The 25,347-nt window shown below is 46.2% G+C and overlaps 2 protein-coding genes across 2 annotated transcripts in view; one reads left to right on the top strand and one right to left on the bottom strand.

Annotated features, from left to right (window-relative positions):
• Positions 1-1,608, bottom strand: part of ZNF142 (zinc finger protein 142) — a 29,514-nt gene extending 27,906 nt beyond the window's left edge. The window contains exon 1 of the mRNA XM_077447880.1: positions 1,423-1,608. The gene's annotated coding sequence lies outside the window, so the exon portion shown is untranslated. The remainder of the gene's footprint in view (positions 1-1,422) is intronic.
• A 7-nt stretch (positions 1,609-1,615) lies between these two features.
• BCS1L (BCS1 ubiquinol-cytochrome c reductase complex chaperone) overlaps positions 1,616-25,347 on the top strand; it is a 24,015-nt gene continuing 283 nt past the window's right edge. The window contains exons 1-8 of the mRNA XM_077447881.1: positions 1,616-1,730; positions 4,271-4,636; positions 7,667-7,806; positions 10,260-10,454; positions 11,249-11,312; positions 14,531-14,700; positions 16,298-16,415; positions 24,846-25,347. The exon at positions 24,846-25,347 is cut by the window's right edge and continues 283 nt beyond it. Of these exons, the coding sequence (XP_077304007.1) occupies positions 4,317-4,636; positions 7,667-7,806; positions 10,260-10,454; positions 11,249-11,312; positions 14,531-14,700; positions 16,298-16,415; positions 24,846-25,098 (1,260 nt within the window). The 5' untranslated portion in view covers positions 1,616-1,730; positions 4,271-4,316 and the 3' untranslated portion in view covers positions 25,099-25,347. The remainder of the gene's footprint in view (positions 1,731-4,270; positions 4,637-7,666; positions 7,807-10,259; positions 10,455-11,248; positions 11,313-14,530; positions 14,701-16,297; positions 16,416-24,845) is intronic.

Below are 25,347 nucleotides of genomic sequence, written 5' to 3'. Positions count from 1 at the left end.
GCAGAATGGGAAGAGGGGAGGAGAAGCAGAATGGGAAGAGGGGAGGAGAAGCAGAATGGGAAGAGGGGAGGAGAAGCAGAATGGGAAGAGGGGAGGAGAAGCAGAATGGGAAGAGGGGAGGAGAAGCAGAATGGGAAGAGGGGAGGAGAAGCAGAATGGGAAGAGGGGAGGAGAAGCAGAATGGGAAGAGGGGAGGAGAAGCAGAATGGGAAGAGGGGAGGAGAAGCAGAATGGGAAGAGGGGAGGAGAAGCAGAATGGGAAGAGGGGAGGAGAAGCAGAATGGGAAGAGGGGAGGAGAAGCAGAATGGGAAGAGGGGAGGAGAAGCAGAATGGGAAGAGGGGAGGAGAAGCAGAATGGGAAGAGGGGAGGAGAAGCAGAATGGGAAGAGGGGAGGAGAAGCAGAATGGGAAGAGGGGAGGAGAAGCAGAATGGGAAGAGGGGAGGAGAAGCAGAATGGGAAGAGGGGAGGAGAAGCAGAATGGGAAGAGGGGAGGAGAAGCAGAATGGGAAGAGGGGAGGAGAAGCAGAATGGGAAGAAGGGAGGAGAAGCAGAATGGGAAGAAGGGAGGAGAAGCAGAATGGGAAGAAGGGAGGAGAAGCAGAATGGGAAGAAGGGAGGAGAAGCAGAATGGGAAGAAGGGAGGAGAAGCAGAATGGGAAGAAGGGAGGAGAAGCAGAATGGGAAGAAGGGAGGAGAAGCAGAATGGGAAGAAGGGAGGAGAAGCAGAATGGGAAGAAGGTAGGAGAAGCAGAATGGGAAAGGGAGGAGGATAAGAAAGGGAAGGGAGAAGAAGAGGAAGAAAAAAGAAGCATTAGGGCGATTTCCCTTCCAGGTTCTTGCAGTTGGCCCCTGATGACATGCCGCATCGCATCATCAGGGAGCTGGCTGCAAAAATCCTGGCAGAGAGAGAGAGAGAGAGAGAGAGAGAGAGTCCGCTACTCCCCTCCCATGACTTAAACAAAGGTGATGGCAGCAGTGGCCTTCCTACAACACACCGCTACACATCAGGTCCTGGGCCTCCATCTTCAATACATATATCATCGGGGAAGAAGGGGTCCTGTCTCTTCCAGGTTCTTAAGTAAAGACGATGGAGCTTGATACAAGGGCCCCTCAGCACTGACAGATAAGTGGGACAGGTGCATTTTAGTGGGTAAACTAGTAAGAGAACTGATCAGTTTGTGCTGAATGGGTGTCAAAGTGAGAGATTCTCTTTAATGAGACCCCTTGTACCACCACCCGACCTGACTGCTGCTCCACCCCTCACCCATTGCTATTCAGCACACCACAGGACCCTGGGATGTCAGATCTGGAAATAAGGGACATCGTCCAAGGGAAAGTCTTCTAAACCAGGAGCACCTGTCATCAGTGGGCCTCTCCTAACTCCCTTCCCACATCCGTTACTAAGGTAACCAGCAGCACCTGATCCCTGCAGGCCTCTGCCCATGTCTGGGTGATGGTTCCTCCCCTCCGGACCTGGTGGTGGCCGATCACTGTGACTCTCAGGTCCTCCTGGGCAACCTGGTGTCGTTGGCAGACCGCAAGCTCTAAACCCAGAGCCGAACCAAAGCCCTGGAACGCAACCGGAAGCCCAACGTGGACCGCAGCGCCGCGTCACTTCCTTCACTTGTACGCGACGTCCATCAAAAGCGCACGCTGGGAGGCAGGAGCGAGGCTTGGAACGCAGGGAGCCGGAAGTGGAAGGCAGCAGCAGGCTAAGGCAGGAGAAGGTGAGTGGTGACCTCAGTGTATTTGTCCTTCTCGTCTATTCTCTCACCCTCCGTGTCTGTCTGATCGTAATGATAATAATAATATTCAAATCCCTGTCTATTATAAATGGCCTGCTTTATTTTTAATAAATGGATGGGTGCCATGTGATTTAAAGGGGAACTCCACCTGACTTGATGGATGGGGTTTTGTTTCATACTAGGGGGTCTGGCATACCTTCCAACGTTTTGAGATGGGAATGAGCCTAATGAGGGACACCTAGCAGCAAAAGTATGCAGGCATAGGACACGCCCCCACCACGACCCCTTAAAGGAGTATTAACTCCCCAAAAATGATTGGTTAAACCCACAAGTGCTTTTTTTTACCACTATGATTCCTTTATATTGGCTTTTCAAATTTTCAAAATGCACCAATTTAGAAATCAGATGAAAGGTTTAGCGCTGGGAAAAACCTTTTGAAAGATAAAAAGTGCATTTTATATACAACTATATAGATCAGACCAAAATGAGGAGGAATGAGGGACAGAGGGACATTGCTCCAAATCAGGGACAGTCCCTCCAAATCAGGGACAGTTGGGAGCTTTGGTCTTGCTATGGGCACCACAGTCTGAATAGAATGTGTAGTACTGGATTCTAATGTGCCCTCTGTGTTAGAGGTTTGGAGGGGCCCATTGACGTTGCCCCTTCCATCATGTGACAGCGCGGGACCTAGCACTGTCAGCAGCAGGAGATCACATGCTAATCCCCCAACCCCCCACCTATACCCGTGTTTTTTATCCTGCAGCAGTGGGGCCAGGAGCAGGACTGACTCTCTGGTCATGTGAGTACGGGGGTGGGGTGGGATGGGGGCCCCTTTATAAATACACTTTTACTTTACCCCAAATGAACAGTGAGAATATCTCCTAAAGCTGAAGTTTAATCTGATTATTTCTTAACCTCTTGGCATCCGCGCTATAGCCGAATGACGGGCACATCGCGGACCTGAATTTCGGCCTCCCCTTTGCACGCGGCCCCGAGTCAATGACAATCGGATGATCACAGATCCGAGTAAGGAGCCGGTCCCAGTGCCTTACTATGTGATCAGCTGTCAACCAATGACAGCTGATCACATGATGTAAACAAAAGCTCGGTAATCGTTTGGCTTTTTTTTGTCCTCGTGCGAAAAAAAAAAAAAAAAAAAATCACTGGTTTATGTGCAAGGGACATCGGTCCCAAAGAGGAAGGAGGCACATCTGCCTCATCTGTGCCACCAGTAGCCCCTGCCAGTGCCCATGAGTGCCACCTTTCAATGCCCACCAGTGGTGCCAATCAGTGCCACCCTAGCAGTGCTGCCTATTAGTGTAACCAACCAGTGCTGATCAGTGCCCATTATTGCCACCCATAAGTGCCCATCACTGCCACCTAACAATGCCCACAATTGCCACCTATCAATTCCCACCAGTAGTGCCAGTCAGTGCCACCCTAGCAGTGCTGCCTATCAGTGTAACCAACCAGTGCTGATCAGTGCCCATTATTGCCACCCATAAGTGCCCATCACTGCCACCTAACAATGCCCACAATTGCCACCTATCAATTCCCACCAGTGGTGCCAGTCAGTGCCACCCTAGCAGTGCTGCCTATCAGTGTAACCAACCAATGCTGATCAGTGCCCATTATTGCCACCCATAAGTGCCCATCACTGCCACCTAACAATGCCCACAATTGCCACCTATCAATTCCCACCAGTGGTGCCAGTCAGTGCCACCCTAGCAGTGCTGCCTATCAGTGTAACCAACCAATGCTGATCAGTGCCCATTATTGCCACCCATAAGTGCCCATCACTGCCACCTATCAATGCCCACAAGTGCCACCTATCAATGCCCACCAGTGGTGCCAATCAGTGCCACCTAGCAGTGCTGCCTATCAGTGTAACCAACCAGTGCTGATCAGTGCCCATTAATGCCACCCATAAGTGCCCATCACTGCCACCTATCAGTGCCCATCAGTGCCACCTCATCAGCGTACATCAATGAAGGAGAAAAATTACCTGTTTGCAAAATTTTATAACAAAATATAAAATTTTGTTTTAAAAAATGTGTTTTTTTTTTAAATTTTTTAACAAAAAATAAAAAGCACAGAGGTGATCAAACGCCACCAAAAGAAAGCTCTATTCATGAGGGAAAAAAATAAAATTTTGTTTGGGTACAGCGTCGCACGACTGCGCAATTGTTAAAATAACACAGTTCTCACTTTTCTTGACAGCGGTTTAGACATGAATGGCTGTGTATTGAGTTATTTTGAGGGGACAGAAAATTTACACTGTTATACAAGCTGTACACTCACTACTTTACATTGTAGACAAGTGTCATTTCTTCAGTGTTGTCACATGAAAAGATAGAAGAAAATATTTGCAAAAATGTGAGGGGTGTACTGACTTTTGTGAGATACTGCATACTCTGTACATTACCTATATGTGTTACAATGTGTGTGATGTAATTGGTTTATAAATTTCCTTTTTTTTGTAGTTCATCTAAAAAAAATGTTTTTCACATTTTTTCTAACAGCATGCAGCGGTAACAGTCATCACAGGTCCCATTGCCCTTTGCGGAAATGCCGTTTGCAGACTTCTTATCGGCCCTGAAAGACAATCCCTACTTTGGGGCGGGGTTTGGCCTGGTTGGTGTTGGCACGGCTTTGGCTTTGGCCCGTAAAAGTGCCCAGCTTGGCATGATCGCCTTCAGGAGGCATTACATGATAACGCTTGAGGTGCCCAGCAAGGACAAGAGCTACCAGTGGCTGCTGAGCTGGATCTCCCACCATGCCAAGCATACGCAGCACTTGAGCGTTGAGACTTCATATCTACAACATGAAAGCGGAAGAGTCAGCACCAAGTTTGACTTCGTCCCGAGTCCTGGGAACCACTTCATTTGGTAGGTACATCCTGGCCAGTGCCGTTTATGTGAAAGAGGACCTCATGGTAACTTTACAAGTCTGCAGGACTTAAAGAGGAAGTAAACCCTTACAAACGACTTTGACCTACAGGTAAGCCTAGATTAAGGCTTACCTGTAGGTCCAAGAAATATCTCCTAAACCTAGATGGTTTAGGAGATATTTGCCCGAAAACGGGCACCGCTGTCTACGGCGCATGCGCCGTAGACAGCGGCGCGCAGACGCACTAAACGCGGCAGTTCCAAGAATGGAGCTGCCGCATTTGTCGACTCCCGTGCGCATGCGCGGGAGTGACGTCATCGCGGCTTTGCCGAATGACAGCGGCGGAGCTGCGAGACGCCACTCCCGTGCGCATGCGCGGGAGTGACGTCATCGCGGCTTCGCCGCTGTCATTCGGCGGAGCTGCGAGACGCCACAAGCAAGATGGATGCGGCGGACTACAGGGGACAGCGGCGACTTCGCTGGCTCCTGTGTCAGGTAAGTGACACATAATGGGCTACTATGCGATGCATAGTAGTCCATTATGCTTTACCTTTGCAGGGAAAAAAAGAGGAAGTAAACTCATCAGGGTTTACTTCCTCTTTAACTCCTCATGTCAATTTATACAGCAACAATTTTAGTTTTCAATGTATTTATTTATTCTTTTTTTTTTTTTAAAGAAGCTCCACCTTCCATTACTAACCACTAGCTGCCAATTCTCACATACGTGTAAAAATCGGCTAGATAATATATTTTTTTGAAAGCAAAGGCTCAGGAGAAATAAATGTTGGTTGTTGCAATTTTTGATGTCATGCGATATTTGCGCAGTGGTTTTTCAAATGCAACGTTTTTTTTTGGACAAAAACAAAACAAAAACACTTAAACTCCTTTTAACCACCTGGCTTTTTCTGGCACTCTTTGTTTAAAGCGGACCTCCACCCTGAAGTGGAAGTTCCGCTCATCTGATTCCCCCCCCCCCATCCGGTGCCACAATCGGCACCTTTCATGGGGGGGGGGTGCAGTTACCTGGATAATCCAGGTATTTGCACCCACTTCCGGGACAAGACCGCCGCAGATTCCCCGCCCGTTGTGTTCTGGGAAACACACAGTTCACAGGACTCACGCATGCGCAGTAGGGAACCGGGCAGTGAAGCCGCAATGCTTTACTTCCCTATTCCCTGACAGAGGATGGCGGTGGGGGCAGCAGAGAGACGAGCGATTGCTCACCATCTGCCGCCAACATCGCTGGACCCTGGGACAGGTAAGTGTCAATTTATTAAAAGTCAGCAGCTGCAATATTTGTAGCTGCTGACTTTTAATATTTTTTTTTAAAGGTGCAGAACCGCTTTAAATCTGCATTTTTGTGCTAGAAAATTACTTATAACCCCAAAACATTATGCTTTTTTTTTTTTTCTTTTTTAGCAGAGACCCTAGGGAATAAAATGGTGCCTTTTTTTTATGTCATGCCATATTTGCGCAGTGGTTTTGCAAACACAATTTTTTTATAAAAAATACACTTTAATGAATTAAAAAAAAAAGACGCAATATATAACATATAGGCAATACTTTAAAAGCCCTACAGGTTATTAGTTTAGAGTTACAAAGGAGGTCTGCTGCTGATTGCTCTCGCTATAAAATTCACAGCGATACCTCACATGTGGTGCCAACATGGTTTCCATATGCGAGCGTGACCTACATATGCATCTGCGTGTGAGCATGGGGAGACGGGACATCTTAAAAAAAAAATTTTATTATTATTATTTATTTTAAAGTTTAAATTTTTTTTTCTTTTACACCGTCTCTTTATTTTTTTTTTTATCACTTTTATTCCTATCACAAGAAATGTAAACATCCCTTGTGATAGAAATAAGGCATGACAGGTCCTCTTTATGTTGACATCTGGGGTCTATAAGATCTCAGTTCTCTCCTCTACCCTGGAAAGCATGGGATCAAAAAAAATAAAAAAATAAATATGGATCTCATGGTTTCCAAAAAAAAAAACAAATGTCAGTGTTTACGGCTGTCCTACCTGGAAGTGATGTAATGCCGTAATTTCTTGTCTCCTAGACCATAGACACGGCCAGGGACCTTCCGGTCTTTGGCCAGCTCTATGATAAACTGATACCTTACATGTGTGGTGCAATCACCATTCACATATACGTGCAGGACCTACGTATGTGTTCGCCTTTGCACTTGAGCACAGGGGGGATAGGGGCACTTTTAATTTTTAATCTTCTTTTAGGCCCCTTTCACACTGGGGCGGTGCTAGCGTCGACGGTAAAGCGCCGCTATTTCACACTGAAGTGAAAGGGGCTGTTTTTTTCAGGCGCTACACAGGCGCTATTTTTAGCGCTGTAGCAAATGAAAACCGGCTCGGTGTGAAAGGAGCCTTAAATGGGCTGTAAACCCTCGAGGTTGTTCACCTTAATGCATTCTATGCATTCTATGCATTAAATGCATTAAGGTGAAAAATCTCCTGTGATGCAGCAGCCCTGGACTTTCAGTGGTTTTACCAGGATGTTTTGGCCTGTTTTTTTTTTTTTTTTTTTTTTTTTTTTTTTAGAGCTGACGGTCGGCTCTCTGGTAAAAGCAGATCCTAGGGGCTAACTAGCCTCTACAAGCAGTGGGAGGGGAATTTCTGCAGATTTGTTTTTTTCCTTCAGATTTACCAAAACCATGTAGTACAAGGGTCTGCCTGATTGCATACACATTGAAACTCCTAAGGTTTGACCTCATATTATATGGTTTTGGTAAATCTGAAGGAAAAAATCAGCAGAAAATCTGATAGTGTGTATGGGGCTTTACAAGAACACAGTACTTGGCAGGCACTAGGTAAGTACTACAGGGTGGATAAGTGGGTGGATGGACTATCAAGAGGATCTGTCAGTTTGCTCCTGACTAGGCCTTGGTTCTGCAGTCACAGTACTTTCTGTGTGACAGTACATTGAGTTTGATCAGTCTGGATCATTACCTACCTGGGAATATACCTTTTTATTTATTTATTTTTTTATTGTTCTTCTTGCCGCTTCCAGGTACAAAAATAAATGGATTCGCATTGAGAGGAACCGAGAGAAGCAGATGATTGACCTGCACACTGGCACACCTTGGGAGTCTGTCACCTTCACCTCCATAGGGACCAATCGTGATATCTTCTTTAACATTCTGCAGGAAGGTAGGCCTTGACATGTGCTCAGCTTTTAAAGGGGACCTGTACTGCGGAAGCCAACAAAAATTATTGTGTGTAGCCTGATTGCAGCTGATCTTTTCCACGTTATGGATTTACCATGTCCTTTTCTGTCTCTGTGGGGAAGGGGCCATCTTGGTAGAGGAGGAGGGCTTTGCTACCTCATGTCAAAGCTTCCCTCCTGGTGACTGTTGCTCTAATGACTGGTGGGGCACTAATCCAGAAGCAGCAGGAGAGGTGGAGGAAGCAAAGATCCACAGAATTAATGAAGTTGAAGCAGTTAGAGCCTTGCACTGTTGTTCCTCAGGTACAGCTTCCTTTCCAGCAAGGAGAACAGTGAGCAGCACACTTGTGACATCCCACTTCAAATCTGGTGAGACCAGCAGTCAAGGGCAGCAGTGCCTTAGATCAGGGGGTCACCAGACTTTATAAACAAAGGGCCAGTTTACTGCCTTTAAGACTTTAGGGGGCCGAACGTTGGTGTCAGTGGGAGGAATAGTGCCTAATTATTTGTAGTGGAAGGAATAGTACCCCATCATTGACGTCGGTAGGAAGAATAATGCCCCATCTTTGGTGTCAGTGGGAAGAATAGTGCCCTATTGATGGTGTCAGTGAGAGGAACAGTGCCCTGTCAATGGGAGGAATAGTGTCCCATCACTGGCATCAGTGGGAGAAATAGTGCCCCATTGCTGGTGTCACCGGGAGGAATAGTGCCCCATTGCTGGTGTCACCGGGAGGAATAGTGCCCCATTGTTGGTGTCACCGGGAGGAATAGTGCCCCATTGTTGTTGTCACTGGGAGGAATAGTGCCCCATTGTTGTTGTCACTGGGAGGAATAGTGCCCCATTGTTGTTGTCACTGGGAGGAATAGTGCCCCATTGTTGTTGTCACTGGGAGGAATAGTGCCCCATTGTTGTTGTCACTGGGAGGAATAGTGCCCCATTGTTGTTGTCACTGGGAGGAATAGTGCCCCATTGTTGTTGTCACTGGGAGGAATAGTGCCCCATTGTTGGTAACAGTGCCCTATTGTTGGTGTCAGTGGAAGTAACAGTGCCCTATTGTTGGTGTCAGTGGAAGTAACAGTGCCCTATTGTTGGTGTCACTGGGAGGAATAGTGCCCCATTGTTGGTATCGATGGAAACGGGGCTTTTTTTTCCAGCGGGAACGTGGAGGAACGCAGTTCCGGCACCACCCACACCAAATGTATGTAATAGCAAAGGGGATTTATGGTCACTAGTGGGGATCTATTATTGCTTGTGGGGGATCTGTTGATGGGGGGGGGGGGGTCTTATGGTGCTTGTAGGGATCTACTGTTGCTGGCTGCTGGAGGGTCTATTAATACTGACCGCTGGGAGACCTGTTTATCCTGCTGGGGGGGGGGGGGGTTGTCTAATGTTGCTGGGGTGGATCTTTTGTTGCTGAGGGTGGTATTTTGTTGTGGATGGTCCATTGTATCTGTGTGGGGGGTCTACTGTTGTGTGGAGAACGATTGTTGCTAGCGTGGGGACCATTGTTGCTGAGGGAGTCTATTGTGGCTGGGAGGAGAACCTATTGTTGTTGGGGTCCATTGTTGTTGGGAGAGTCTATTGTTGTGTGAGGGATCTATTGTTGCTGGGGTGGGGTCTGTTATTTCTAGGAGGGGAATTTTTGTTGCTTGGGTGCACCTATTTTTTTTGGGATGCGGTCTATTATTGTATTATTGGTGGGAGGGGACTCTATTGTTGCTTGGGAGGATCTATTATTACTGGGGTGGGGTCTATTGTTTCTGGCTCCAGTGCATCTATTTTTACTGCTTTTCTTGTTATTAGACCAGAACACATTCCATACAAATTATTTAGCAAATAATACTTGGGGCAGTACTGGGAGGTGGGTAGGGGTTGGAATCAAGGGACGGTGCTTGGGGGTGGGTAGGGGGCGGAGACAAATGGGGGGGGGGGACTCAGAAAGGGGGAGTTCCTGCACCTATTCTCTGAGGAAAAAAAAGCCCTGAGTGGAAGTAATAGTGACCCATTTTTGGTGTCACTGGGAGTAATAGTGTCACATAGTTGGTATCAGTGGGAGTAATAGTACCCCATCATTGGTATCAGTGGGAGGAATAGTGCCCCATTGTTGGTTTTAGTAGGAAGAATAGTGCCCCATCTTGGTGTGAGTGGGAGGAATAGTGTCTTGTATCAGTGAGAGGAACACTGCCCCAAAAGCCATATAAAGACAAGCAAAGGGCCGCAGTTTTGAGATTACTGCCTTAGATGATCTCACACTGCAGATATACAACTGTGGGGATACAGAACAGGAAGTAAAATTATTTTTCTGAAGAAATTCAAGATTAGCTTTAAAGCAAATCATTTTATAGTTGTTTTGACAATCGTGCAGTAATGATCCTACTCTGATCACTAGTTACTAAAATTGTGTTTTTTTTTTTTTTTTTTTTTTATTCCTAACAGCCAGAGAACTGGCACTGCGACAGCAAGAAGGGAAGACCATCATGTACTCCGCGATGGGGTCGGAGTGGCGGCCCTTTGGGTTTCCACGTCGAAGGAGGCCGATAAGCTCCGTAGTACTGGAAGAGGGAGTGTCTGATAAGATTGTTCAGGATGTGAAAGGATTCATCAACAACCCCAAGTGGTATATAGACAGAGGCAAGAGCAAACCTAATTGTTTCTTCATCTGGTGCTGACGACCTTTGTTAAAGTATGCATAAAAAGAAATGAGAAAAAAAAAATAACTCTCCAAAGTAGGATGAATTCACCTCCTAGGCCTCATTCACACAGGCGTGCAAATCTGTACACCCATGCAAAGGGCCATTTTTACCCACACGGGGTGCGCAGGTGTTCTGTGCAATCCTGTGCAGGCGGAAATTAAGAAATTCGAAAATTCCCTAAATTCGAAAATCTGAAAAAAAAGAGAGACAATCAGTAGAATTCGAAATAATAACTAAACCTTTAAATTATAGGTATTGGAATTTCCTTTCAAATTTAGCTGTTTGTGAACGTAACAAATACAAATTTATCTGAAGTTGCAAATGATCCGAAATAACGAATGCCACATCTAAACAAATGGAATGTAAGATTTTCGGGTTTTCAAATTCTCAGATTTTCATTCTTTTGAATGTTCAGATTTTCATTCTTCTTTTTGGATTCTCAAATTTCCAAATTTTGGAATTTCCTAATTTCGAATTTTCGAATTTCCTAATTTCGAATTTCCAAAATTTCGAATTTTTGGAAATTTGAAATTCGGAAATTGAAAAATTTGGAAATTCGAAGCTAAACAAATTGCACGTGTCTAATGTAAGTACACTTCACTTTGGGAGATTGGCAACCCTGTGGGGGAACCACCGTTTGGGGCATCACTAATAAACTCTTTCAATCAGTTGAATATGAATGTGAACCTTTTTTTCTTTTTTTATTTTATTTTTTTATTTATTTTTATCCAGGAGTACCCTACAGAAGGGGGTACCTTCTCTACGGACCTCCCGGGTGTGGGAAAAGCAGCTTTATGTAAGTATTACTCCAGGGACAATAATCACAATGACAGCTCACCAAAAATAATAAAATAACATCTTACCACAATAAACAACACAGTTCTGGTTATTTACAAGTCCATTGATTGGAGACAGAGGGACTATAGATGTGTCTGAATTCTCTAAAGCCGGGGTCTTCAAACTTTTCATTAAAAGAGACACATCATGTATTTTTTATAAATATTTTATGGGCCAAAGAATAAAAAAAAAAAATCATAAATAAATGAATAACCTTTAAATGAGTGAATTTGTTTTACTAGCTTCCTTTTGTAGTGAGCATGATATAATTCACAACAAAAGGGATGGAAGCTGAGTGAGACTCCCCACTAGGGGCCCTTCTACATCACAGCCAAAACGTACATCGAGGTCCCCAACAGAATCCCCCACCTACATTTGGGTCCCCATCACAGCCCCCCTTACATTAAGGTCCCTGTCCCCTCCCTAAATCAGGGTCCTGTATCAGAGTCCCTTATCTACATCAGGGTCCCCTTTTACATCAGAGTCCCTATCCGAGTCCCCTCCTTACATCAGGGTACCCCTTACTTAGGGGGCCCTATCAGAACTTCTTGCTTACATCAGGGTCCATATCAGGATCCCAATCACAGTGTTCCCCCTTACATCAGGGTCCTCATCAGAATCCCACCTTAAATTGGAGCCCCCATCAGAGTCCTCTCCTTACATCAGGGTCCCTATCAGAGTTCCTAACGTACATCAGGGTCCCCATCACAGCCTTCTTGGGTTAGGGTCCCAATCACAGGTCCCCTCCTTACATCAGGTTCCCCTTTTATCAGGGTTTTCATCAGATTCCTTTCCTTACAATAGGGTTCCCCCTTACAGCGGGGTTCTTATAAGAGTCCCCCACTTATATCAGGACCCCAATCACAGTGTTCCCCCTTACATCAAGGTCCTCATCAGAATCCCACCTTAAATAGGGTCTCCATCACAGCCCTTCTTACATCAAGGTCCCCATCACAGCCTTCTTAAATTAGGGTCCCAATCACAGTCCCCTCCTTACATCAGGGTCCCCATCAGAGTCCTCTCCTTACAACACGGTCCCCCTTACATCAGAGTCCTTATCGGAGTCCACTGCTTACATCAGAATCCCCCACTTATATCAAGATCCCAGTCGCAGTGTTCCCCCTTACATCAAGGTCCTCATCGGAATACCACCCAAATCAGGGTCTCCAGCACAGCCGCCCTTACAGCAGAGAGCCCTTCTTAAATCGGGGTCCCCCATCACAGCCCCCCCTTACATCAGGGTCCCCATTAGAGACCCTTCCTTACATCAGTGTCTCCCCACATCAGGGTTCTCATCAGGGTCCCCATCACAGCCCCCTTTACAGCAGAGCCCCCTCCTTAAATTAAGGTCCCCATCACAGCCTTCTTACATTAGGGTCCCAATCACAGTCCCCTCCTTACATCAGGGTCCCCATCAGAGTCCTCTCTTTACAACAGGGTTCCCCTTACATCAGAGTCCTTATTGGAGTCCCTTTTGACATCAGAATCCCCCACTTATATAAAGATCCCAGTCACAGTGTTCCCCCTTACATCAAGGTCCTCATTGGAATCCCATCATAAATCAGGGTCTCCAGCACAGCCCCCCTTACAGCAGAGAGCCCTTCTTAAATCGGGGGCCCTATCACAGCCTTCTTACATTAGGGTCCTGATCACAGTCCTCTCCTTACAACAGGATTCCCCTTACATCAGAGTCCTTATCGGAGTCCCCTGCTTACATCAGAATTCCCCACTTATATCAAGATCCCAGTCACAGTGTTCCCCCTTACATGAAGGTCCTCATCAGAATCCCACCATAAATCAGGGTCTCCAGCACAGCCCCCCTTACAGCAAAGAGCTTTTCTTAAATCAGGGACCCTTCCTTACATCAGTGTCCCCCCACATCAGAGTCCTCATTAGAATCCCACCTTAAATCAGGGTCCCCATCACAGCCCCCTGTAAATTAGCGTTCCCCTCACCAGTGTAAAAACGTAAAAACCAGTGTACGCTCCATACAGAACTGAATTTTTTTTTTTTTGGCGTAAGCTCTTTTCAGCCACGAAATGCATGTGACATTATTGCCCAACTCCCCACATATGTGTCCATAGGGGGGCCGATGTTTTAGCACTGTCACCAAAAGCTCCTGGTCGCTAGTTTGGCAAGTCCACCCCCCCCCCCCCTTCCCCCATCTTAAGACCAAGGGGGTTAAGTGGAATAAAAAATAATTTTTGCAGAATTTCAGCCAGATAGGGGCATGCACAGTTGAAATACATATATGTGATTAGAATTTTCCATTTATCACTTATGTAAGGACTAGACATGTGCACTGCCAAAAAATTTGTTGTGTTCGTTTCACTCATTTTTTTTTTTTTCGTTTTTCGGGTCATTCCTTATAAATAATAGATTTTGAAAATCCAAAATTCAAAAATTCCTAAATTCAAAAATCGTAAATTCATAAATTCGAAAATTTGAAAATCCGAAATCTGGAAATTAGAAAACTCAGAAATTCAAAAATTTGAAAATCGGAAATTCGAAATAATAACTAATAATAACTGACTATTAAATTATAGGTATTGGAATTTCCTTTCAAATTTGGCTGTTGGTGAACATAACGAATATGAAGTTATAAATTATCAGAAAATAACGAATGTCACATCTAAACAAATGGAACGGAACAAATTTTTAATTAATAATAATAATAAAACGTTTTTATTATTGTTTATTATTATTATTATTAATTCATTACATTCCATTCGTTTAGATGCGGCATTCGTTATTTCAGAAAATTCGCAACTTCGGATAATTTCTTGTTGGTTACGTTCACTAACAGACAAATTTGAAAGGAAATTCCAATACCTATAATTTAATAGATAGTGATAAGTTATTTATTTCAGATTTTCGAATTTTCATATTTCTGAATTTCGTACTTCAAGATGTTTGAATATCGACCCTTTTTTTTTAAAATTTTTCAGATTTTTGAATTTCGTAATTTTCGAATATTTTAGAATTTACAAATGTTGGGAAAAATTTGTTAAACGGGTTTTCGTTAATTTGGATATTTACAAATTTGTCTAAATTCGTTAAAAATTACAAATTCGGAACTAAACGAAAGTGTCTAGTAAAAACTGTAAAGATGTAAAATCTTTCAATGGACTGTAATTTAATCGCTGATATTGTTGCACTTCCTCTGTGTGCTTTCAGCACGGCGTTGGCGGGAGAGCTGGAGTACAGCATCTGTCTGATGAGCCTTAGTGACAACAGCCTCTCCGATGACCGCCTCAACCACCTGCTAAGTGTGGCCCCACAACAGAGCATTATCCTGCTGGAGGATGTGGACGCTGCGTTCGTAAGCCGCGATCTGGCCAAACAGAGTGAGTTTTCGATCCATTTATGTCTTTATAGGCCCTTAAATGCTATTTCCTAATGAATCTTATTTTATGTTTTTAAACTTTTCCTGCCCAGCCTATAGTAAAATGATGGCGGGGGCGGGAGTACTGTTGTTCTGGGAGGAAGTCATATGATGTCCTCCCAGTATCCTGCCCCAGCACGATCTGTCACCCGCCATGTACACCGGAACACGGCAGATGACTGATCGCTGTGGCCAATCACAGCAGATAACATAACCATTGTGCACAATGAAAGGCTTTGTTACCTGTCTTCATTGTGAACTGTGCTATTGTGATGAGCTCTGTGATTGGCCAACAGTCATCACATGGTACAAACAGGTCCAATCGCAGCCCATCTGTACCATGTGATCAGCTGTGGCTAATCAAAGCTAATCATAATTGTAACACTAAGCCCCTATACACACGGTCGGAGATTTCCACAACCTAATCCGTTGGATTTTGTTCGTCGGATCTTGTCCGAAACTGTTGCATACACACGGTCGGACAAAGTTGGCGAAAAAATCCAATCTTTCAGAACGTGATGACGTAATTTCGTTACGATGGGACTACATTCAGGCTAGTAGCCAATAGCTTTGATGTAGGAATTTGATCTGAGCATGCGTGGCACTTCGTCCGATCAAAATTCTCTACACATGATCGGAGTATGTCCAATCGGCCCAGTTGGTCGGGAAATATTTCCAACATGTTGGAAAATTGGGTCCGACGGATATTCCGACGGAATCAGTCCGATGCATACCACACACAGTCGGATTATCCGACGACACGGTCCGATAGGACACATTCCGACGGATTCTCCGACCGTGTGTACAAGGGCTTAGGGCCACTTCGCACCATAGAAACGCAGACCACGAAGGGGGGCAATTTTAAAGCATGACATGTTAGGTATCTATTTAGTTGGCGTAACATTATCTTTCACATTGTACAAAAAAAAATTGGTCTAACTTTTACTGTTTTTTTTTTTTTTTTTTTTAATTATTTTTTATTTATTTATTTATTTTTAATTCATGAAAACAAAGGTGTTTGAAAAATTGCAGCGCAAATACCTTGTGACAGAAAAAGTTGCAAAAAAAAAAATGTTTGGGGGTTCTGAGTCATTTTCTATCAAAAAAAAAAAAAATTATGATTTTTACATGTAGGAGAAGAGTGCCAGAATTGGCCCGGATAGGAAGTGGTTAAGGTAGGATAAAAAAAAAAAAAAGCAAAATGTGCACTATTGTTTCTGGGCTGTACTATGGGTACAAATAACACACACATATGTGGTATCACTGATCTAATTGTCGGGAGCAGGAGAATTTATTTTGGGTTGTTCTTTGGTGGTAGGATATGGTAGTAACAAGAAATATACAGCTAAATTTTAAAAGCAAAAAAATTTTTTTTTTTTTTTTTACCTGGATGCACAAAGTAGTTTTGATGATATGTACGGTTTTACTAAAACGTCAAATTTGCAAAATTGTGCTTAGGCATTATTTTTCTTTAAGGGGTTAAAGAGTTGGCAACAAGTCTGGCAAGTGGTCTTGTGTCTGATTCTCCATATCCTTTAATGTTCTCTTCCCTTCTTCAGATCCAACTGCATATCAGGGCATGGGACGCCTGACTTTCAGCGGTCTGCTAAACGCCCTGGATGGGGTGGCCTCTACAGAAGCTCGAATTGTTTTCATGACCACAAATCACATTGACAGGTAAGGTGGATTCTTTTTAGTACTGTACCTAAGAAAAAAAAAAACTTGCAGTACCGAAAAAAAATCCTATATTAGTACATTCCGTCACTACTGTACTTAAAGTGACATAAGAATGATTTAAGGTAAAATAAATAAAAAAAAAAAAACCTTCTGCCCTTAGGACCACTTTAATGTTTTTTTGTATTCATTAACCACTTCAGCCCCAGAAGCTTTTACCCCCTTCATGACCAGGTCATTTTTTGTGATACGGCACTGCGTTACTTTAACTGCCAATCGTGCGGTTGTGCAGCCCTGTACAGAAAAAAATGTATCTCCTTTTGTTGCCCACAAATAGATCTTTCTTTTGGTGGTATTTGATCACCGCTTTTTTTTTTTTTGCGCTATAAACAAACAAAAGCGTCAATTTTGGAAAAAAAACTATATTTTTTACTTTCTGCTATAATAAATATCCAATAAAAAAAATGTAAAAATCGAATTTCTTCCTAAGTTTAGGCCAATATGTATTTTGCTACATATTTTTAGTTAAAAAAAAAAAAAAAAATGATCCCAATACGCGTATATTAATTGATTTGTGCAAAAGTTATAGCGTCTACAAACTATGGGTTCGATTTATGGACTTTTTTATTTTTGGCGATCAGCGCTTTTTAGCGGGACTGCGACATTGCAGCAGACACTTTGTGGGGACCAGTGACACGGATACACTGATCAGTGCTAGCAAAAAAAAGGCACTGTCACTGTATAAATGACACTGGTAGGGAACGGGTTAACATCAGGGGCGATCAAAGAGTTACGTGTGCTCCTAGGGAGTGCTTTCTAAGACCCCTTTCACACGGAGGCACTTTTCAGGCGTTTTAGCACTAAAAATAGCACCTGTAAAGTGCCTGAAAAGCACCTCTCACGCCTTCCCAGTGTGAAAGCTTGCGGGATGGGAAAAAAAAGTCCTGCAAACAGCATATTTGGGGCAGTTTGGGAGCACTGTATACAGCGCTCCCAAAATGCCCTGCCCATTGAAATGAATAAGCAACACTGCCGAAGTGCCTGCAAAGCGTTTCGGCAGCGCCGCAACACAGGCGCTGTCAACCCTTTGTTCAGCCACTAGCAGGGGTTAAAAGTGTCCCGGTATTGGCCAAAAAACGCCATTAAATGAACGGTAAAGCGCCGCTTTACCGCTGCGCGGGAGCTGCTGTGACTGAAGAAAAACAGATCCGTGTTTCTGCTTAGCAGAAACACAAGATCTCCTCCATGTTCCTCCCTCACAGTTGTTTACATAGGCAGATCGCTGTTCTGCCTCTCCAGAGAATGATCGCGGGTGGCCAACGGCCATTGCCGCCGGACATACTGTTTGGCTCCCGCTGTGTCCAATCACAGCGGTAGTGGGTCACCCGCGGGACCTAAACCTCGTGCACAAAATCACGTACAGGTATGTGATTTTGTGCATGCCGGGCCGTCCTGCCGTGGTATATATGTGGTAGGCGGTCCGGAAGTGGTTAAAGACCTGTTCTCATCATTGCACTGTAAGATGCACCTGTGAAGTGCGGTTCATTCTGAATGGCATCCCAACATACTGTGTGTGTGTGTGTGTGTGTGCGCTGTAGTGCATCATGACACACACTGCCAAAAAAATGCCACATACACATTTTGTGATGCATTATGCAACCTCATCAATTGGATGGGCTGCTTTAATGCAATGCACATTAACCACTTCCAGACTGCCTACCGTCGTTATACGTCGGTACTTTTTTTTTTTTTTTTTAACAAAGAATTTTTATTTATGTTTCAAACAAAAAAAAAAAACAGAAAACAGACATGCGTCAGCAAGGTACATACATATTTTGAGTAGACAGATAATCAAATGTATCACATAGAAGCACAGATAGTTCTTAGCAATATATAGAGTCACTAATCATTGCAACATAAAATATAAAACTTCCCCGAGACCTCCCCCCACCACACAAAAAACCACATAAATTACAAAAAAAGGGGAAACCCCCCTCCCTCCCCCCACCCTCCATTCCCCCTAGCCTAAACAATAGTCAAATGCTTCGCCTCAACCCAGGCCGCCCAAATCTTCCCAAATTTCCCAGGGCAGTTCCTGCCCAGATATGTAAGTTTATAAAGCGGCAAAGCCGCGTTCACCAGGGACTGCCACAGTTGTTTAGTAGGAGGGAGAGGTTGATTCCATTGCAGTAGTATGGCTTTCCTCGCATAGAGTGTAGTGTAAAAAATAAACAGTTTCTTCCCCCAGGAGATATCCAGAAAATCACAGATACCCAGCAGGAGAGGTATCGGGCTAAGTGGAATCGTAAGCTCCCCCACTGCATTAATATCGGCCAGGACCCCTCTCCAAAATCCCACTACCCCAGGGCAGGACCAGACCATGTGGAAAAAGTCAGCATCATCTTCTTTGCATCTGGGGCAGGTAGCCAATCGGTCAGGGTAAATCCTTGCCAGGCGTGCCGGTGAAAAATATACCCGGTGGAGGAACTTCAATTGTATAAACCTGTCCCTTGCAGAAATCGCAAGGGTCAGGTATTGCTGTAAACCCTCCTCCCAGTCCTCCTCAGTAAGTTCCGGAATGTCGCCTTGCCAGAGCTCAAACAAATGGGAGATCCTAGTCTCCTCCGATACGGTCAACGCGGCATACACCATGGACAGTGTGCGCGTCCCTCCCCCCTCAGGACCAAGCGCCTCCTCCACCGCCGACACCCCAAGAGTCGCTCTAGATGGGAATTGAGATCGGAAGGCGTGTCGCAACTGCAGGAATCTGAAAAACATATGGTTTGGGAGGTCCCTGGCCTGTTTAATAGCATCGAAGGAAAGTAGCTGCCCCTGGGACACTATGTCCCCCAGTGTTATAACTCCATGCCTGGCCCAAACAATCGGATCCGGGATGGATTGAAAGTGGGGCAAGCGGGGGTTCCCCCAAAGGGGAGTCCCCGGGGCCCACACCCCTGCGCCCACCAACCTTTTGTTCACCAAATCCCATATTTTAAGCGTCGTACGCATCGGGAGGGTTATCCCAGGGTTAGATCGTGGTCCCCTATAGATCAGGTTCCTGAGTTCCGCATGAGAGCCCAACAACGCCGCCTCCAACGAGGACGCAGGGTTGACCGGGCCCTCGGAGAGCCACCACCTGACAGTCACTAGGACTGCCGCCCAGTAGTATTTCAGAAAACAGGGCAGTGCCAGACCGCCCCTCACAAGGGGCCGTTGGAGGGTTGTTTTAGCTATTCTAGGGGGCCTACCATTCCAGACGAAGGACGAAACAATGCCATCTAATTTCTTAAAAAATCTAAGCGGGATGTGGACTGGGGTCTGACGAAAGAGATAGGTAAACCGAGGAAGGACCGACATTTTAATTAAATTGACCCGTCCCACTGGCGAAAGCGGCAAGGACCTCCACCCAGTACACCTCTGGGTCAACTGGGTAACCACCGGACTCAGGTTAAGGGTAATAAATTGTTTCAAGTCTCTGTGTATTTCCACCCCTAGATATTTAAATTGAGAAACCCTCTGCAGTTGCCCATCTACTCGGGGACCACCCTCACCATCATGTAGTGGGAATAGAATTGATTTCGCCCAATTTATACGTATACCCGAGAACTGTCCGAACCGGTCTATATGCGACAGTGCCGCCTGTAGGGAGGCTCCGTCGTCCTTGAGATACAACAAGGTATCATCAGCGTATAACGAAACTTTTTCCTGCAAAGGGCCCCGGACAATACCCCGAACCTCAGGAGAGGAGCGGAGAATAGCCGCCATAGGTTCAATTGCCAGTGCAAAAAGCCCCGGGGACAGTGGGCACCCCTGCCTGGTTCCCCTATGGAGGGGAAAGAGCGGGGAGAGGACCGCACCCGTACGCACTCTGGCCGTGGGAGCTCTGTACACCTCCCTGACCCACGAGATAAAGGCTGGACCGAATCCAAATCTACGGAGGACTGCCCACAAATAGTCCCACTCCACTGAATCAAAGGCCTTCTCCGCGTCTAGAGAGACCACAACCTCCTCCCCACCTTCTGCATCCCCCGAGGCCAAAACAGTAAAGAGCCTGCGAATATTAATATCTGTCCCCTTCCCTGGCATAAAGCCAGACTGATCCTCATGGATCAAGGTAAGTATAACCTCGTTCAGTCGCCTGGCAAGGATTTTGGTCAGCACTTTCGCGTCCGAGTTGAGTAGGGAAATGGGTCGGTATGACGAGCACAACTGGGGGTCTTTCCCAGGTTTAGGGATCACCACTATGATGGCTTGTGCCATAGATGGAGGAAGTTCCCCCACCCGAAGGGACGCGGTGAGCATATCATGCATTCTAACTGACATCTCCTCTAGGTAATACTTGTAAAATTCCGGGGGTATCCCATCCTCCCCAGGGGTCTTCCCCGGCTGCATGGACCCCAGCGCCACCCGGACTTCCGCCAGAGTAATCGGGGAGTCCAGACCGTCCCTGGCCTCAGAAGTAAGGGCAGGGAGTGTCACCCCCTCTAAAAAAGCACTTAACTCCTGCGCTGAGTACTGCACCCTAGATGAATAAAGGGCGGAGTAGAACTCTGCAAAGCAAGCGTTGATGGCAAGGGGATCCGTCACCATTGTCCCAGCACTATTCTGTATTCGAGGGATAGTGGAGATTGGGGCCTGCTCCCTCGAGATCCAGGCCAACAATCTCCCCGTCTTTTCGCCCTGTTCAAAAATCCTCTGCGTCTGAGCCAGTTGACGTTTGCTTGTTTTAGCCACCCTAAGGAGCACCACCTCTCTATACGCTACTTTCATATCCTGAGCCGTGAGCGGGTTACCCGTGAGGGTGAACCGGGTCTCCAGTTCCTGGGCCCTGGCCTCTGCCTCCTCTACCGTGATCTTATCATTCCTGCGCTCCCGACCAATGGAGGAGAGGTAGCACCCCCTCATATAGGCCTTGAAGGCATCCCAGACCATCCCCCCAGAAGCCGTGCCAGCATTTGAGGCCCAAAATCCCCGGATTTCACCGCCCATCTCAAAGGCAATGGTGGGATGCTCAATCCAGTACCTAGACAAGCGCCATAGTCTATCCCTCTGAGGGGTAGAAGTTTGCAATGTACACAGCAGTGGGGAGTGGTCAGAGATGCCCCGAGGAAGTAACTCTATTCCAAGGACCCTGGGAAGCATGGGGGCGCCAGCATAGACTAGGTCAATACGGGAGAGTGTGTTGTGGGAGGAGGAGTGGCACGTAAACTGGCGATCTGATGGGTGTTTCCACCTCCAGACATCCTCCAGCCCAAACACCTGTGCCCAGCGAGAAACTGGAGAGTCTGTGGCCCGGTCAGGCGTCAACCTATCCAGGGAAGGATTAGGAGGAATATTAAAGTCCCCTGCTATAACCACATTGTCAGTCTGGAATTGGGCTATCAGGGCAGTCAGTTTATGTAGTAGAGACAGATCCGCAGGAGGAGGCATATAAAGACCCACCAGCACCATTTCTATCATGTCAATTGTGGCATGGACCAGTACGTATCTCCCGTCCTTATCTGTGACTATATCAAGAGGCTCAAAATTAAGGGACCTATGGATAAGGACGCTAACCCCCCGGGCATAGCCAGAGTATGTGGCATGATAGTGGTATCCCACCCAGGGCCTCTTCAATCCCATAATCCTTCCCCCCACTAGGTGCGTCTCCTGAAGAATACAGATATGCGGAGCATATTTTTTCATGTAGTCAAAAACAAGAGAGCGTTTAATCTTCTGGTTAAGCCCCCTAACATTCCAGGAGAGGATCTTCAACGGAGCCATAATCTGGAAGGGCAGGGGGGACCAACGGATACGACCACCCGGCCAGAGTCGGGGCACAAATATCTCATCTTAAGTAATGCAATGATATACCTTATACATTCATTATAGTAGCGCTGTCTATACCAGAAAACATGAAAGCATGTAACAAAAAAACAACAAAAAAAACAGAAGAAAAACCAGAACTCCCCTCCCTTCCCACCCCACACCCCAGAAAAACAGCCCCAGGGTGTTTGAGAACCCAAACCAAACATAATCAAACCCATTTAAAGGAGAAATCTCCCGTGGGGGCGGTGCGTATCAACCAGCACACCTAGGACAGAGTCTCCTGCGCAGAGTAGACAAACTCCAGCGCAGCCGCTTCCTGGAGGCAAAGGAAAAGAAAAAACAAGACAAAAGGGAACAAATCGTAGTGTATGTGGTGCCTCAGATTGAAGTGCAAAATTCTCTTGGAATGTTCCAAGGGCCCATTCTTAGTAGCAACTCATCCAACAGGACGACAACATCGGAGTAGCGGGGTCCAGCATCAGCAGTACAGAGTATTCACATCCAGAAGTAATCTTGCAGACCCCCCCGGGTATAAACTAGGGAGGGGGTAGGGCCCTAAGGCCCTTTAGACAGAAATATGAAGACATGAACCTGTAGACCCCCCCTAAGGAGCATCAGAATATCAGGTCGGCTCCTCGCCCCCTGCCCAAAACCAGTATTGAAAAGGAGAGGGGCACTCCGACCAGCCCTCCAAGTTCCAAAATGGAGGGACAGAGCTAGGGGGGGGGGGGAAATCCGATCCGCGTGACACTGGGCAAAGCTTGTGATGCTTGTGGACCCCAGTCAGGTAATCACCATCAAAAAATTATCTCTGCTGGGGAAGGGAATCAATCCATCTGGAGGCCTCACTCGGGGCGGTAAAGAAACGAACGGATTCTCCGTCAATCACTCTGAGTTTCGCGGGGAACATCATGTTGTACTTGAGACCTTTGGTGCGCAGCTGGGCCTTGACTTGGTCGAATGTCCTGCGTTGCCTCTGCGTCTCCACAGAATAATCAGGAAAAAGCATTAATTTAGCATTTTCAAAGCGCAGGTCCCCCACCTTCCTCGCCTCCCGAAGAACCAGGTCTCTGTCTCTAAAGTTCAAAAGGCGGAAAATAAACGTGCGTGGCGGGGCGCCCGGTGGGCCACGAACCGACGGCATTCTGTGCGCTCGTTCCACGACAAAATGGGGGGAGAACTCAGCGAGCGGAAGAAGTGTACGTAGCAAACGTTCGGTAAAGGCTTCGGTGTCACGGCCCTCCGACCCCTCCGGGAGGCCCACCAACCTCAGGTTGTTCCTCCTATTCCTGTTCTCGTGGTCCTCGGCCCTGGATTCCAGCGCCTTCACCCGCACCTGCAGGGTACGGAGGGAGGCATCATGGTCGCGGGTAACATCTTCCACGTCTCCAACCCTCCGCTCCACCTCGGCAAGCCGCTCCCGGTGTTTATCCATATCTCGCCGGATAAGCCCCATGTCGAGCTGTATCTGCTCTATCTTAGTGGTTAGGGTAGTCTGGCAACCAGTGATCGCTTGCATAAGTGCTTGAAATTGATCATCACCCATCGGTGGCGTGTCAGCGTGGTCCGTTTGAGACGCCATGTTGGTGTAGGCCTGCCCGCGTGCCGCGCGGGTCTGTAGTGGAGTTCCCGGCGGGGTTCCCGGGACCGTATGCTTCTTCCTATGGGAACCGGAGCTACCCCTGCGCATCCCCGAGCCTCACCACCGCTTCACCGGCCCACGGGGAGAGATATATGTCCCTAAATGCCGGATAAATAGCCTGCCAGGTGCGGAGCTCTCTGCAAACACGTCCTAGCTGGTTGCCATCTTGGCCACGCCCCCATACGTCGGTACTTTGAAGAGGAATATAGTTGTAATGGCAGCAACTAGCTGCCATAACCCCGGTATCCTCTTCTTCAGTGAGCGGTCTGGTTTTAGATAAAAGAAAAATAAAAAGATAAAAAAAGTAAAATAATAAAAAAAAAAGTTTTTTTTTTAAACATGCCCTGTCCCGACGAGCTCGCGTGCAGAAGCGAGCGCATAAGTGAGTAGCGCCCGCATATGAAAACGATGTTTAAACCACACATGCGAGGTATCTCCGCGATCGGTAGAGCGAGAGAAATAATTCTAGCCCTAGACCTCCTCTGTAACTCAAAACATGTAACCTGTAGACTTTTTTTTTTTTAATTTCGTCTATGGAGATTTTTAAGGGTAAAAGTTTGTCGCCATTCCACAAGCAGACACAATTTTGAAGCGTGACATGTTGGGTATCAATTTACTCAGCGTAACATTATCTTTCACAATAAAAAAAAAGTTGGGCTAACTTTTATTTTTTAATGCAAAAAAGTGTATTTTTTTCAAAAGAATTTGCACTTGTAAGACCGCTGCGGAAATACGGTGCGAAAGAAAGTATTGGAACAACCGCCATTTTATTCTCTAGGGTGTTAGAAAAAAAATGTATAATGTTTAGGGGTTCAAAGTAATTTTCTAGAAAAAAAAAACTGTTTTTAAGTTGTAAACAACAAATCTCATAAAGAGGCTCGGTCCTTAAGTGGGTAACACAGCAAGCCCAACCTCTGCTCAGACTAGAATCTCAGCCATGGCATTTTCTCACAGTGTATTGTGTTCTCTTCATGGTACTGTAGGTTGGACCCAGCGTTGATTCGGCCAGGTCGGGTGGATGTAAAGCAGTACGTAGGACATTGCACACGGTGGCAGCTGGCACAGATGTTCATGCGCTTCTACCCAGATCAGACCCAACGCACGGCAGAGGAGTTTGCCGACTCGGCTCTGTCGGCCTCAGACAAGATCAGCGCAGCCCAGGTCCAGGGACACTTTATGCTGCACAAAAACGATCCAAAGGTCGCTATAGAGAACATCGGCTCCATAGCTACATGATGGTTCTTTTTCTTTTTAGGAAGATCTGTATTGTTCCAGATAATGGTTACCCAGTCTGCTTTCCGTAACCGCCATGGGAGGATTGACACAAGCAGAGAGACTGGAGCCCTCTATCAGGCTGAGTTCACACCTATGCGAATTGGATGTGAGTTACCTCCGCATCCAATTCGCATGACAGGAGATTGCGACTGGCTCTCTATGGCGCCAATTCACATATGTTGCAGCTGCGGAGCGGCTTGCACAGGGACG

Source organism: Lithobates pipiens, unplaced genomic scaffold (genome assembly GCF_037356315.1).
Source record: "Lithobates pipiens isolate NorthernLeopardFrog02 unplaced genomic scaffold, aLitPip1_a1.2 Scaffold_22, whole genome shotgun sequence".
Classification (NCBI taxonomy): domain Eukaryota; kingdom Metazoa; phylum Chordata; class Amphibia; order Anura; family Ranidae; genus Lithobates; species Lithobates pipiens.
This window is presented reverse-complemented; position numbering and strand designations above follow the sequence as displayed.